Consider the following 14,702-nt stretch of genomic DNA (forward strand, 5'->3'; position numbering starts at 1 on the left):
GGGGTCTGCACATCTGTAGGGAAGCTAAGCATTGTCTTTGTATTGACTAGAAAGAATGACTTAACTGTATATAGATGCTGCCGAAATAAGTAAAATACAATTTATTTGAATTCACGGCAATGTTTTTGTCATATAATTGCTCAGCAGGTACAGAGTTTATGGGTCTGTGATGTATTTCTATGTTAAAGGGGTCCCCCACTTAAAAATGGGGAACAAATGGCTTGGTCACTTGGCCTAAGCTGCCCTGGCAGTGACAATAATACAAAAAAATAGCAGTAATAGTTAGCACTTATATGTACTTAACCACATGCAAAGCACTTCTCTGAGCGTTTTACATATGACTCATTTAATGCTCACAGCAGTGGTGTGGAGTTGTGATGCGGAAACTGAGGCAAGACAGGCTGTGTAACTTGCCATGAGGGCAGGCCTCTGTACTTGGTAGCAGGCAGCAACATGAACCGAAGGCAGAAGGTGAACTTGGAAGCGATCTTCATGGCACTGGTTCTCAACCATGATACTTTAAAAAATAAACAGGTATAACCTGAGACCTACTGAATCAGGATTGGAATAGAGACATGAGACATGGATATCGGTACTTTTTGTAAAGTTCTAAATGTGAGGCTAATGCATACCAAGGTTGAAATCTACTGTTCTATAAAGTTAGCCTTACAGAAAACTCCGTTAAGTGATAGGAAACGTGAAAGTTAATTAAATCCGAGTCTCAAAATACTACATAAAGAAGCCAGATTAATTTTTTCAGAACATGAAGATTTTATTGAGCATGGTACCTATTGCCACTTGGCTGACACTTCTGAAATTCTGTAAATTTAGCTTCATAAGCATTTATATCTGGAAGGGATTTCCTAGATAATTGAATTTGCTCCTCTTAATTTTCAGGAAAGGAAAAGGGTCTACTCTCTACTGAGTAACTTACTTAACAGCATTTACTGACGATCAGGTTTGTGTAAAGTGCTGTGCTTAGCCCTGTAAGAGATGTGACCATATGTAAGTCATGTAAGGCCTTTTATGAGGCCAGCTGTATTATGACAAAGTTCAGAAAAAGAAAATGAATGTAAACACAAAAGTCTTATCAAATTATTACTGAATTGGATCTGGCAATATATAAAAATGATAATACATCATAAAATGATATTTATCCCAGAAATACAAGGATGATTCAACATCTAAAAATCAGTCAATGTAATTCACCAGATTCAGTCCAAAAAAGAAAAACTATACGAGAAACTCCATAGATGCGGAAAAATCATTTGGAAAAAACTCAACATCCATTCATGATATAAATTCTCAGAAAAGTAGGACTATAAGGGAATTTCTTCAATCTGATAAAACCTTACATAAAACTTACAGCTTACATCATACTTAATAGCAAAAGACTGAATGTTTTTCCACTAAGATTGGGAACAAGGCTAATACATTGCCTCTTATCACTTCTTTTCAATACTAGCCAGTGCAAGTAAGGCAAGAAAAAGAAAGAAAGTGTATGCAGATTAGAAGGAAAAAAATAAAGCCATCTCTCTTTGCAGATGACATAATCATATACATAGAAAATCCCAAGGAATCTACAAAAAACCTACTAGGCCTGATAAGTGGGTTTAGCAAGATCACAGGCTACAAGGTCAATATAAAAAAATGTATTTCTCTGTGCTGGCACAAAAAAGCATTATGAAATACTTAGGTATAAATCCAAGAAAATGTGCAAAAGTTGTATGTCAGACACTTCATAAGCCTGATTTAAAAAATCAAATTGAAGTAGAGGATCTATCCATGTTCATGGATTGGAAGATTCAGTATTGCTAAGATGTTAATTCTCCCCATATTGACCTGTCTTTTCAGTGGCAGTCATCTCCTGATCTGTTGGCCTCACCACACATTCATAATAATAAAACCTACGTTTGGAAACATTAACCTCCAAGCAGAGAGTGTCTTGGAGCTCAGTCTTCAGACATCTTTTTCTCTTCTCACTCTGGATGTACCCTTACCCAGTCATGTATTTAATATCAACTCCACAGTGATGACTCCCAAAATTCAGGTTCCTGCCTTCTCTTAGGACCTTATATACAATAATAGTACCGCCACCAACTACCCTGTCACCTCTGCTTCCTTTATTCTCCTTATCCTGCCTAACTTGTCCTTTTCTACCTGACATGTATGAGCAACATGAGAAATCCATTGGCATCCTTAATTTCTGAAATCCATTGGCATTTCTTAATTTCTTAATTTCTGTGCTAGATTAACAGCCTCTAACTTGGGAGATCAACTTCAAGTTTGTCATTCCTGTGTCCCAAACCTACCCTTTGTATTCCTTACTTTTCCTAATTAGGTTCTCATTTTATGAATCTTGGAGAGGAGGAAAGACTGGATGAGTGAACAAACATTTTTTGAGTATTTCTCAAAAAACTTTTCATGATGGAACTTGGCATAAGTTTTGTATTAGAATCATAGGTGAAGAAAATTTTCATTTATCACTTTAAATTGTTTGTATAAAAAATGCTGTGAAACCAGCTTGTCTTAGTCTTTGTTATTACTCATCACCCCCTCTCCCAAGGAAACACTAAGTCCTCCAAAATTTCCATTGTTTACGGACCAGACTTATTCCAGGTGTGGGAACAGACAGCTTATCTTTATGAGAGTACATCAATTTAGGAACAGTACAGGAATTTTAACAACAATTGAACATTTAGGCATGCTTGTGCCAGCATTCGAAATGTAGCTGTTTAATTAAATATTAAGCATTAGTTCTCAAATCTTCAATATAAAATGTGAAAGAGATACTAGTAATAACTAATTTTATTCAATTTTAGCTGAATGTGTCACTGTATACCCTGGACCTTAATAAAACCTGTCACATTCGCAATTTACTACTGTTTGGTAAATTTCCTCTATAAGCATAACTGATAGCCTGATGCTATGAAAAATTATCTTCTCTTGAGAAGGTTGAACAGGTGTTTGTATTCATGATGTCAATGATCTCAAAAAAATCCAACTCTCATTCTTCTACCATCCCACTTTTTCTTTTTGTAATAGGAATTTGTTTTGTTAAGCAAAATAGATCTGTCCGGTTATAGATATTATGGGAAGATATAGGTGGGACAGTACTTGAGTGTCAGATATGACACCTTCTTATCCTCTTGGGGTCAGTAGGTGTTGGTTTCAGTAGAGATTGACTCTGAGTCCCTTGAGGAACATTCTCTTTTGTGGCAATGATTTCTTAGGGAAAAAATTTTTTTAAATCTGGCCCAGGAAATAATTCTGAAAGAGAAAGTCCCTAATACTTTTCCTTGCCTGACATTCAGCAAGTGTGGAATGGACTCTGGGTTGTCCAAGAAGAACGTGGATTCTGGCATTGTCAGCTGACTTATCATCATTTCTTCCCAGCATGGTGGAGGAAGAGTCCCTCCTTCTGTTCCAGACTCATTCTTCTGCCTGGGCTATGGGTCCTACCCCTCCTTGGACACTTCCCATGCCTGCTTTCTCAGTTCCTCACTCTCTGTTGGCTGTTCTCCTTTCTCAAACAAATGGTTCTCTCAATCGTAAGAGGAAGAAACCAAACCTACCTTTGATTTTATATCTTCTTCTAGGTACTTCTCCTTCCATCTTGTTCACTTTACAGCCAAAGTTCATGGCCTTCAGCATAAAACCAAAACTCTTTAGCAGCAATAGACAGGCCCTGACTGTTCTGTCCTTGGCTTTATGTCTTGGCGTTTCCCACTTCCCCTGTGCTGGTCATCCTGCTGAGTTTCAGGGCCACTCCTTTTCCATCAGAACCTCACCTTGGATATTACTTCTCCCAAGACGCCCCTGAATCACAGATCAGGCTAAGCGACTCTCACTTGTGTTGGCAGAGTATCTTAAAGATGGATTTTGCTAAGCCCACTAAGTATTATGTGCTTTTTTTTTTTTTTTCGTATATGTGTGTGCTGTGCATCTCCTATTTGTCTTGGGATCATGTTTGAAAGATTCCTGTAGAGTTTGTCTTGGTTCTGGTTTATTCCATGCCCTAGAATTTCACCAGCCTTTAGCAGGGGTAGTCTGAGGTTCACGCTAAAAATTGTGTTTTCCTCAGGTCCCTCCAGACCAAGCAGGGCGGGGCAGGGCAGCGTCAGCCTGGCTCAGGGTGGGAGGTGGTGGACAGGCCTGCCCCAAATTCCCCAGGAACATCCTCTTCCTGATTTGGGGACACGCGTGCTCCCCACCTTCATGAAGTCTCAGTCTAGAATATCTCTGTTTAAGGCGAAGGTTGATGTATAGGGTGTATGTAGGAAACACTCAGAAACAAATGACAGCCGCAGGGATGGCAGTGATCGCAACTTACATGAAAACTGATTGTTCGTGACCTCTGTCATGTGCAACGTGCCTGGGCCTGGGATCGTGCTGGCTCACGTGTGCCTGGAAGGTCATGTGTGACACCTCGACTGGCTTAGCACATGCCAGTTATGCATGGTCTACACCTCTTGAACCACTAGACTCCAAATGTTTGTCTATTTTATGGCTGTTGGATGCATTTAACACATTTTCCTGCAGGAACCATGTTATGTGTGGAGTGGTAGCTCTTGGCAACTCAGCGAATATGCCATTCAATATTGAGACGTAGATGTAGATAGATAGAACTTGTGTATTTTTAAAGTTACATCAATATACAAATGCAAAAGGATATTATTTAGATAATATTTCTGTAAGAAATGCTTCCAGCTTTCCATCCTGAAATCCCAGGAAACCTCTTCCACTGTTGAAAAGGAAGTAGGATTTTCCAATTACAAGATGATACTAGTTGCTTTTGAATCTTGAGGCACAAATATTTTGGTCAAAACCTGATTAAGCAGTGTGGGTTCTATCTCTCATATAGAAGATTTATGGTAAGCTGTATTTTGAAAAACATCATTGGAATAATCTCAAACTCATTACATAATTCTCATGAAGGAATTTTTGCTAAGAGAATTTTGGGAACCCCTGCAGGAATACCAGCTAAACCCAAGTTTCTAGAAATTATACTGGACCTGACTGGTATAAAATGAATTCTACCGCCCAGATAATGGCTCTTGTGTGCTGCTTCCTAAGGCGTTTTATTGGAACTCAACCCCACGTGACTGTTCGGCCCTCTCAGAGCTGAGAGTTTGTGTTGGGAGACCTTTTGCGGTGGGGAATTTCCTGCTTCTTTTCTGATGCAGTATGAATTGTGTAAATGATTGTCAAACAGCTGGCCAGGTTGGAAACTGTCACTAAGACTGTACTCATTATTTCTTAGGGGAAGATGAGAAAGTGGGGGTGACCATTGGTTGCTATTATTTTATTTAAGATATTTTCAAAGTTACCAGCTCTTTAGAGTTTGATATAAGAAAGCCATTCATGTTGGATTTTAGAGACAAGGAGGTCACTGAGAGGAGGGACTGCTGCAGGGAACTGGGAGGATGATGGAAGAGCTGAGGGAAATGGCTCGAGTAAAAGCAGGGTCCTTCAGTTGAACTGACTGCAGAGAACAAGCTAATGTCTTGTGCTGGGGTCGTCCGGGGATGGTGGCTGATAGCAGAGCATTCCCTGAAGTTTAAGGTCCTCAGTTAATGTATTCAGTGAAGATTTATTGAATGCTTCCTATGGACTGTGTTGTGTTCTAAGTGTTGGGGATGGAACCAAGAACAAAACGGACAGAAATCTCTACTCCCATGGAGCCTATAGTCTAGGAGGGGAGAGGACAGGCAATTTCATAAACAAACAGATTTATGTTAATGGTGGAAAACTTTATGCAGATAAATAAAGTAGGAAATGAGCGATAGAGATACGGGTCAGGAAAGGCCTCTTGAAGAGGTTGACAGAGATTGAAGGATGTGAGGGAAGAAGCAGTGTACAGTGTGAGGGAAGTGCTCTAGGATAAGGGGACCGTCAGGGCAAGGCCCAAGACAGAAGCATTAAGGCAAAGCAAGAGTGACTGGAATGGAGTAGAGAAGTGAGAGATGTCAGCCACTGTAGAGGCTTTGGCTTTATACTGAGAAAGATAGGGAGTCAGTTGAGGATTCTGAGCAGAGGGGGGACATGATCTAACTTACATGTGAACAAGACCACTCTGGCTCCTGGGTCGAGGTAAGAGATCCTGTGGCTGCAGCAACAGCGTTTGGAGTAGAGGGGGTGAGAAATGGTCAAAAGGGAGATAGATCTCCCTTGAAGGCAGAGCTGATAGGATTTGGGGATGGATACAGCGTAGACTGTAAGGCGGGCGGCGGGCGGTGGGGCTCAGGGATTACTTCCAACTGGAAGGATGGAGTTGCCTGTAGTTAAGCGGGGGAAGGCTGTAGGGAGGGCAGGGGTTTGTTTTGGTTTTGGTGGGGGTTGAGTAGAACGATAATGTGTCCTGTTTGATGGTTAGAGGGACAAGGGCAGAGGACCAGAGGCTTTTGCCATTCCTGTGTCCTCACAGCGGCACCCTTAGATATTGCAGACCTCGTGCACTTACAAAGACTAGGCATTAGGATTCGACACACTAGGATTCACAGCACTAGGGTCCGGCATTTGCCTTGGAGGGTTACGGGGTCAGGCTTGGGCTGTTGGCAAGCAGAGACCTTGAGAAGCAGCCGTGAGAATTCACAAAGGGGACACCCGTTGTGCCAGAGCTTCCTGCTGGCACAGACCCTCAAGGATGGGTCTTCCTTCCTGGGGCCACTTCCTTTTTCCTTCTCTTTCTTATGTCAACTTGTCACTGCCATTGGCGGCTGAGTCCAGCCAGGGTTTCTCTGTCCCCTTCTCTACCCAGAGTCTCTCTTCGTCTCTTCTTCACTGAGCAGCGCGGCCCCCTTTGGTAACAATGGGGCAAATATGCAAATACAGTCCTCCCTTGGTGTCCGTGGGGGATTGGTTCCAGGACCCCCATGGATACCAAAATCCACGGATGCTCGAGTCACTTATGTAAAATGGTGTACTACGTATTATAGCTGATTCTTTCCTGTATTCTCCCTTGCCCCATCTGTTTCATTACCTGTTTTGATCTGACATGTGAGGACTTTGTCTTCACTGAGTTGCACTGATGTGTATTTATATCATAAAATAATCAGAATTTATCTCATTTTGTAAAAATACATTTACTGGGGAAAGAGAGTCTGGTACTTCTGGGCCTTTTGGCATTAAGCTGGGGAGGGGCCGCAGTGGTGAGGAAGGAAGGGGAGTGAGGGAGCATCCCCTTCTCTCTTCCTTCCCCCCTTTCAGGCTCTCCCACTGTTTGCCTGTCCCCCTCAGTCCTGCTCCCACGTCCCTCCGCTACGCCAAGTGCCATGCAGGTACCTGCTGGTGCAGGGCAAACCTGGGACTCCCTAGCAGAAAGGAAGAGGCTTTCTGAATTCTCGAGCAGGCAGTGGGAGAATCCCTGAAGGTGTGAGTCTGGAGAAAAGCAGGACCAGATCTGGGTTTTAGAAGGAGAATCCTGGCATCTCTAGGAGATGGGGTACAGGAGGAGAGGCAGAGACAAGTTGGTTAGAAGGTGGTTAAAATAAGTTGTGGAGGTGAGGGCCTGTCAGCGCGGCTCATGGGGAGGAAAGTAGGAGAGCAGAGCAGAGGCGGATCTGGTGACTGGAAAGGGGGGAGTGCCGGAGGCGGGGAAGGGCCGCAGGGTGACATAAAGCTGAGTGGTGAGAGGCGCTGGCAGAACCGGTGAGGGCAGGAGGCAAGAGGATGTCAATGGAAGTTATGTCGAGTTTGAGGAGCCTGTGAGATTCCCATGTGGGTGAAAACGTTCTGGAATGGCCACTTAGAGCCACATTGAAGTTAGATGGAAACACAGGGTGAGCTCAGGGAAGATTCAGGGGCTAGAGAAGGACTTGGGAGTTCTGGGTATAAATTATGGTGATTGAGGGGATAAAAATGGGAGACGGGCTGTGGGACAGCTCTCGGGAGAGCATCCCTCTGTCTCTCTTACACGTATTTCCTTTAGAAACGTTTCTGCCAAGGCATGTTTTGTGCTGGAAGCGTGATGAAAGATAGTTTTGCTTGAACAGAGACAAATTATTTGTCACTGAGCTAGCAACAGCTTGGCCATTACTCATCAAATAGCCACGATCAGTGACGTACACAAGAGCTTCCCTTGGAGTTTTGAGTTCCTTTCAGCAGTTTGTTGAAAACACATTCATGACAGAATCTGTGCTAATGCAAAGTACGTCATGCACGTTAAGTCATCCTTCAGGTGCTGCTGGGGGCTGAGAGGCATGAGAGGGCACGACCAGCTTGCGCTTCAACACAGACACAGATGGGACGTTGAAGCCCTTGTTTGGTGCCCTTGTGTCTAATGCTCTTGGCTCCTAATTTCCTCTCAGATCTGTTTGTCACCTCAGCATAATCTTATAAACCTAGTTTGGTGGCTTATGTTATAAAGGGTTGCAAATCTCTTCTCAGTGTAACTTCGTGTGTATGGAAACCTTGTGAATAGATCATTTTAATAATAAAGCTCATTGTTTGAAATGTTCATTATCAAGGTCATGTTTCAGATGCTTTGCTGCACTAGGAATGAAATTATTTGACAACATGCCCACTGTTTCATATCTAGAACATGCAATTCTTGTAAAGGCGGTAGTTTGTAATTCATTGCTCTGACTTGAAGGGTGGGATTTTTTTTTCTTTTGAAAGGGTTTAATAACATTTACAGAAACAGGAAGCCAGTGCCAGAATTGATACGACTGGCTTTTCTTTTCTTAAAGAGCATCTTCCTAGCTGTCTTAGGAGCCAGGAGAAGCCCTCCTGCCCCGCGAGGCTCGCGCTCCAGCTGGCCCACTGCGGTTCCCGAGACTGAAACCAATCACTGGGCTGCCAGTGCCATACCGCCGCTCTGCAAGGCAATTACCACCAATCCCCCCCCAGTCCACAGGTGTTGAAAGGAATTGCTTGTGGAAGTAGATCTGGGAGACAATTACATATATTCAGTTGGCATTAGTCAATGTTTTTTTCCTTTGACCAAGTCAAGGAAAAAAATGTAATTTTATAAGATTTGTCTGAAGTAGATAATTTTTTATGTTAGCATGTACATTCGTGTGGTGAAAATTTTTCATGAATTACATTAGAAAGATGATTTTTCTAAACACACTGATCTTATACTGTGTATTATGTTGTATGTCTCCTTAGTTATTTAACACATGCATAATTTTCTTCTCAACTGGGCCGTGGTCTCGTAAAAAAGACCAAAGTGCTTCTGCTATTGTATTGAACGTAATTCCTATCACAGTATTAGGCTTATAATAGACCATTTCATAATAAATCTGTTTGGGCTGAAACTCAGATGTAGTGGAAAATTCATGTTTCATATTTTTGGAATCTGGATTTCATTTAGACTGAGCGGGAATGTCAGTACTTTACGTTATATTCGCCATCCACTTGTGCTCTGTGCATGCCCGTGTTTGTAAATCTGGTGTGTCAGGATTATTCTGTGGTATCATTTGGAGAGCAGTACGCAGCCCTCAGGATTTAATTGATGTATGGGAAAGACGTTCTTGCTAATTGATTTCGAAGGAACAGTTGGGCTGCAACAGAGCTGTGTTCCTATGGCATTATTGTCACCGTGTTACTCGCATGGGCACTTTCACTGATGTATTAAGCAATAATGCTATTATTTACCATGTATTCCCCATCACTTGGTGAATAAATTTGAGCAACCAAAGCTGAAGAGTAATTTATTCTTTGTTTTTCAAAGATCTCATCAGAAAATTGAAGACTCAGAAGAGAGCAGTGATGAAATTCTTTGTCGTCTAACGTCTGCGGTAAGGCCATGTGATTTCCCTGCCCAGGGGTGCAGAAATAATGAGGGGTCTTTGAAGGGCGGCAGTCTGGGTAGTGGTGTAGAGAGACACTTGCCCTATGGCTGCTCATCACTGTGGGAGGCCCAAGTCAAGGCAAAAGGAGTCAATGGCATTAAGTTGTTCTACTCTGATGCAGCCTCTCCTGCAAGATCATAGATGCTCTTGGTGGAAAGTTCCTGGAACCTTAGTGGAGGATTTTTTTTTTTTTTTTTTTAATACAGTATGACTTAACCTAGGGCAAGTTGTGACCTGCTGCACAAAGGAGAAAAGACTGTATGTTTCATTAGGAAAAAAAAGATCACCTCAACCAACAAAAGATCAAGTCCTCAGTTTTTAAATGTGGTAGATTGCAACATTTTCATTATGTCTTTTAAAGCCATTAATTAGAGTCGGTAATTGACTTGTTGGTTGAAGGAAAGCTTATCCCCTTCTTCCTAGAAAAAGGTGGCCATGGCCTCTAATCATGGAGCTCCGGTTTTTGACAGGCTCTAGCAGTCCTGTCTCACAAAATCTTTATCCATTGGCTGGGCTTTCTGGAAACTTTTCTAGCCTTCCCAAAGGTTCTTGAATTCTTCTTTAACTGCATTCTTTAAGCGGTGCTTGCTGCAAGTCATGCTGGCTTGGGTTATATATGTGGAATGAAACTGATCTTACACAGTGCATACACCGAGTCTTGGCATCTGGGCACAGCTTGAAAGTTAAAAGTTGTCTTTCCTACTCTTCTGGAATGTAGCTTAGAAAAGTAACTTTTGGCTAAATACAGTGCTCAGTGGTATAAAACTTCACATGAAATGAAATCTTGACAGCGTGTTATGAAAAAATATTTAACATGACCTTTGCAGTTTAAAATATTGACCAAAGAGGAGTGCCTGTTAATGTGCAAAATTGTTAGCAGCCATCTGTTTAAAAAAAACACTCACTACAGACCAAATACTATGTTAAACATTGTTTGTGTGTGTGTGTACATACGTACACACACACACACACGTTACACTTCACAACAGCCCTGTGAAATAAGTGACGTTATCTCTGTTTTACAGACATGAAAGCTTCTAGAGGTTAAGTAACTTGCCCAAAGTCACCCATTTAGAAAGGAACAAAGCCAGGATCTAAACGTAGAATTTTCTGCTTCCTAATCATGTTCTCTTAACTACTACACCTCATTTTTTGATAACGTAATACAGTTATTAGGTAAGTTTCAGAAGCAGCAGACAGGTAAGATGTGGTTCCTACAGCTGTACCAGGAAGATAGGCACATTAAAAAGTTAACCTATAAAACAGCTGGCAATTGAGCATCAAAAATCATGATGTATAGGTAGTAAGTCCAGGAACCGTAGCAGAGAGCTTCATTGAAGAGACGGGACTTGAACCATCATTGAAGGCAATCAGGATGTGAACAGGTGACAAAGGATGTGTACTCTAGCTGTAGGATTTATTGTGTGCAGGCAGAGGAATGGGAAAATACAGTGGGAAAATAGTAGACCCATCTGGTTACAGAGGAAGCACCTAATAGAGGAAAGTGAAAGACTTTTTGAACGACAGATTAACATGATGAAGCAGACATTTAAGAAACAAGAAGATGAGTTGGAGACGGGGAGACTGGTTGAGAGGCTGATGAAAACCTATTATAGTTTCTGGACGTTTCTGGGGGGAACCAAAAGAAAAATGAGTTCAAAAAGGAGCATAAAGAAGTTTTTAAAACTCAGTAGGACAGGTACATGTAGAGGAGGAGTCAGATAACCGAAGTTCTGAACTTGAATGGAAAAGCGATGATACTCTTAGGAAGCTGAGTAAAATGCGTGGAAGGAGAGAGGACATCATTTTGGACACACTGAGTTTGAGGACACAAGGATGTAAAAATATTCGGGAAACACCTGGAGACGCGAATCTGGAACTCAGAAAGGTCCGGGCTAGAGCTATGGGAACCAGTCCAGGTTGTCGATTGAAGAGCGTAGTGGAAGATGGCGTCTTGGGCAGCACCCACGATAAGAGGGCAGTAGGGAGATGAGAGGACAGTGAGAGGTGGAAATACTGAATGGTTTATACCATGAAAGTCAAATTCAAGAAAGCCTCTAAAAAGGAGGGTGGACAGCAAAGTGTCGGCTATGTATTTGGTTGAGGTAATCTTACTAGAAAAAATCTCCAAGCTAAAAGACTGAGTAAGCTGAGGTAAGGTGCTAGAGTAGGAATGAGAATAAAGGGCAGAGGAGAAAAATTCACGTCTTAATTGATGGCTGATCGGCCTGGAATAGTGAAACTGTCTTTGAACTGAGAACGTGGACCTTGATTCTTAGTTCTTCCAACACTATGACCTTGGCCAAATTGAGTGCTGAACTAGACAATATCTAAGTTCTAAAATTCCTCTGTTCATTGTATAAGCGTTTATGAAGGGACTGTTGTGCTTCACCGCTTCACAATGTAGTTATTCCTGTTGGCTTTGGTATGAAAACTTCGTTACCTAGCTGTTAACACCATGTAGGAAGGGAGATGTTTGCGTACATCAGTCAAGTAACAGTTGTCATCTAGCATGACCCTTAAATGCATTAAAGGAAAGCAAAAGTGACGTCAGTAATGCAGACTTGTTAAAGTGCTTTTCAAAAGGTTTGTGTACTTAGGGGGCACTGGAAAGGGGGCAGCAGTTTCCCGCAATAGAGTTTACTGTACTGCCCTGTATATTCACCTCTTTTTACTCAAACTTGAGGGTTTTGTATGTTGCTATCTTTTAAAAAAAAAAATCCTCATTTTTAAATAGTTTATTTCTTAGTCTCAGGTTCATCAAGAGAAAGGTCCTGTCATCTAAAAAAATAATACCTAAAATTCTATCCTGGAAGAAAACACTAGTGAGTTTTCATATTAAAGGAACATGAGAAGACAATGTGTATAGAAATAAAAACGTCTTGATAATTCAGTCAGATTTACAGCTATTAAATGTACACAAACATGGACAATAAAAATGTTCCAGCTACGTTTCTGGTGAGTTTCAGGAAAGAGCCACCCTCCCAAGCGCCTGACATCTGAAAACCTAAAGAAGAACACTTTGTAAGAAGTTTTCAGCTTAAGGAAAAAGGACATGGCTATAATAGACTCCTTCCATTATGTACAGTCTACAGAAACACTCTGGGCATTATTATCTGAAAATCGTCTGGCTTTCCCTGCAGTACATGTGGTTTCTGCCTTAACGTCTTAGCTTCCTTTTTAATATCTTCTGACCTTACACATTTTGTTAACTTGAAAATCTTCTCTTCTTCATTTCCTATGAGTCTCTGTTAGTCTGATAAAGCTGGCAGACCAAGAAGGGCCCTTGGATGACATAGTCTCCCAGTTCCTATCCTTGAAGTTCTGAGCATTATTTTATTTTATTTTTAAACATGAATTCTCCCAGTGTGTATGCCAAAAGGAGTGTTCAGAATTGATGACATAGATTTTATATACTTGTTTTACAATCCAGGATAAACTAGACATAGGGAAGAATTTATTGTGAATGAAATATTGCTTTCAAAGTCATAGTTCTTAGGATGTAAATTTAGGAAATAAGCTAAACTTTGAGGCATTTTAAAGAACTGAGAAGTACTTGGGCATCATCCAAAGACAGGAAGTGGAAACATGGACATCCTTAAATAGGAGATAAAAACTGATTCTGGACTTCTAGCTCATGCTTCCTTAAAATCAACATCCTAAACAAACCATGTTGGGCTATTTCTGTTACTTCGGGCTAAATTTTCTTGGTGGAAATTGTAGAGATAAGAAAACACAAACATCTGAGTGAAATTCATGATTTTTATTCACACGGTCAAACCGCTGAGTGATGTGAGTTAGGCTAAGTTGTGAATTTTACATATTAGATGCTTATTTGATGGCATGGTTATATGAGTGGCATTTATAAGGGGACGGGGGTAGGGCATGTGGCGTGGTCCTCTGTGCTACTTGGTCCAGCGAAGTCAGCCATCACTCGGATGGTAGAAGAGAACAGTGTTGAGTGTCTACAATAAACGTGAACCTGGCGGTGGTAGTGGCGAAGAGTTTGTGGCCATATCTTGAGAGATGAATTCAAATGACAAATCAAGTACCCAGAAGTTAGGAAGAGAGGTCAGTGTGGATGAGAACAGAATCTAATACTCGGGAACCATTTAACTAGACACTCTTACACCCTCACATTCCTTCTCAAAGCTGATGTAGTTGGTAATTTTCAGCAGTTTAGGTTTCTCTGTTCGTACGTTTCTGCTCTATCCTGTTGCTCATTTTCTTCAGCTCCTCAAACTTTAATGTAGAACCTCTGCGTTTGATGCTCCTAGTGGTATTTTCCAAATTCCTTCTCATAGGGTATATTATCACTCCTCTGAGAAATACCACTGAGCAATCAAACCCAAATTATAAATGGGGTGACTGCTGTAAGTTCTAGAAGATCTTGAAGCAGATGAAGCCCCAAGAAGCCAATAGCCATACGAAGATATATAACTTTTGGTGAAGGTGTTAGAGAAAAAGAGATCTGCTATGGAATTTTTTTTTTTTTTTTTGCACCTCTCTAGGGAAAAAAAAAAAGAGGTGGTTATAACTGCAGCACGTTGTCAACTTCGCAGAAAGGTTTTTCCCTGCTCAGTGTCCAGAAGTTGGACGTAACTCCATCAGTTTTCACATCAACCATGAACTCGTTCTCTCAGGCTTGCTAGCATTCTTTCTAGTAAAAGTCATCTTCTCATTTTTTCCCTATGTGGGATCCTGCTTTACAGGTAAAAAGGATCTGATTTTATTCTCATTAACTAAGACCTGCACTTACCCTGGGCCTCTGATTCTTCTCCCGTGTCATCTTTTCCTTAAATAGAATTCTCTTGGGAAATACTTTTCACGAAGGCCCAAGGAACTGAGTCTTAATGAACAACCAATTGTCTTGTATCACCAAAAGCATGATACTAGGAAACTCAA

At 41.4% G+C, this 14,702-nt stretch overlaps 1 protein-coding gene across 1 annotated transcript in view; it reads left to right on the plus strand.

Moving 5' to 3' along the window:
- The window catches only part of RAPGEF5 (Rap guanine nucleotide exchange factor 5), a 218,158-nt gene that overhangs the window by 52,079 nt on the left and 151,377 nt on the right, over positions 1-14,702 (plus strand). Inside the window, exon 6 of the mRNA XM_061198504.1 lies at positions 9,677-9,743. Within this exon, the coding sequence (XP_061054487.1) occupies positions 9,677-9,743 (67 nt within the window). The remainder of the gene's footprint in view (positions 1-9,676; positions 9,744-14,702) is intronic.

Source organism: Eubalaena glacialis, chromosome 8 (assembly GCF_028564815.1).
Source record: "Eubalaena glacialis isolate mEubGla1 chromosome 8, mEubGla1.1.hap2.+ XY, whole genome shotgun sequence".
Taxonomy (NCBI): Eukaryota; Metazoa; Chordata; class Mammalia; order Artiodactyla; family Balaenidae; genus Eubalaena; species Eubalaena glacialis.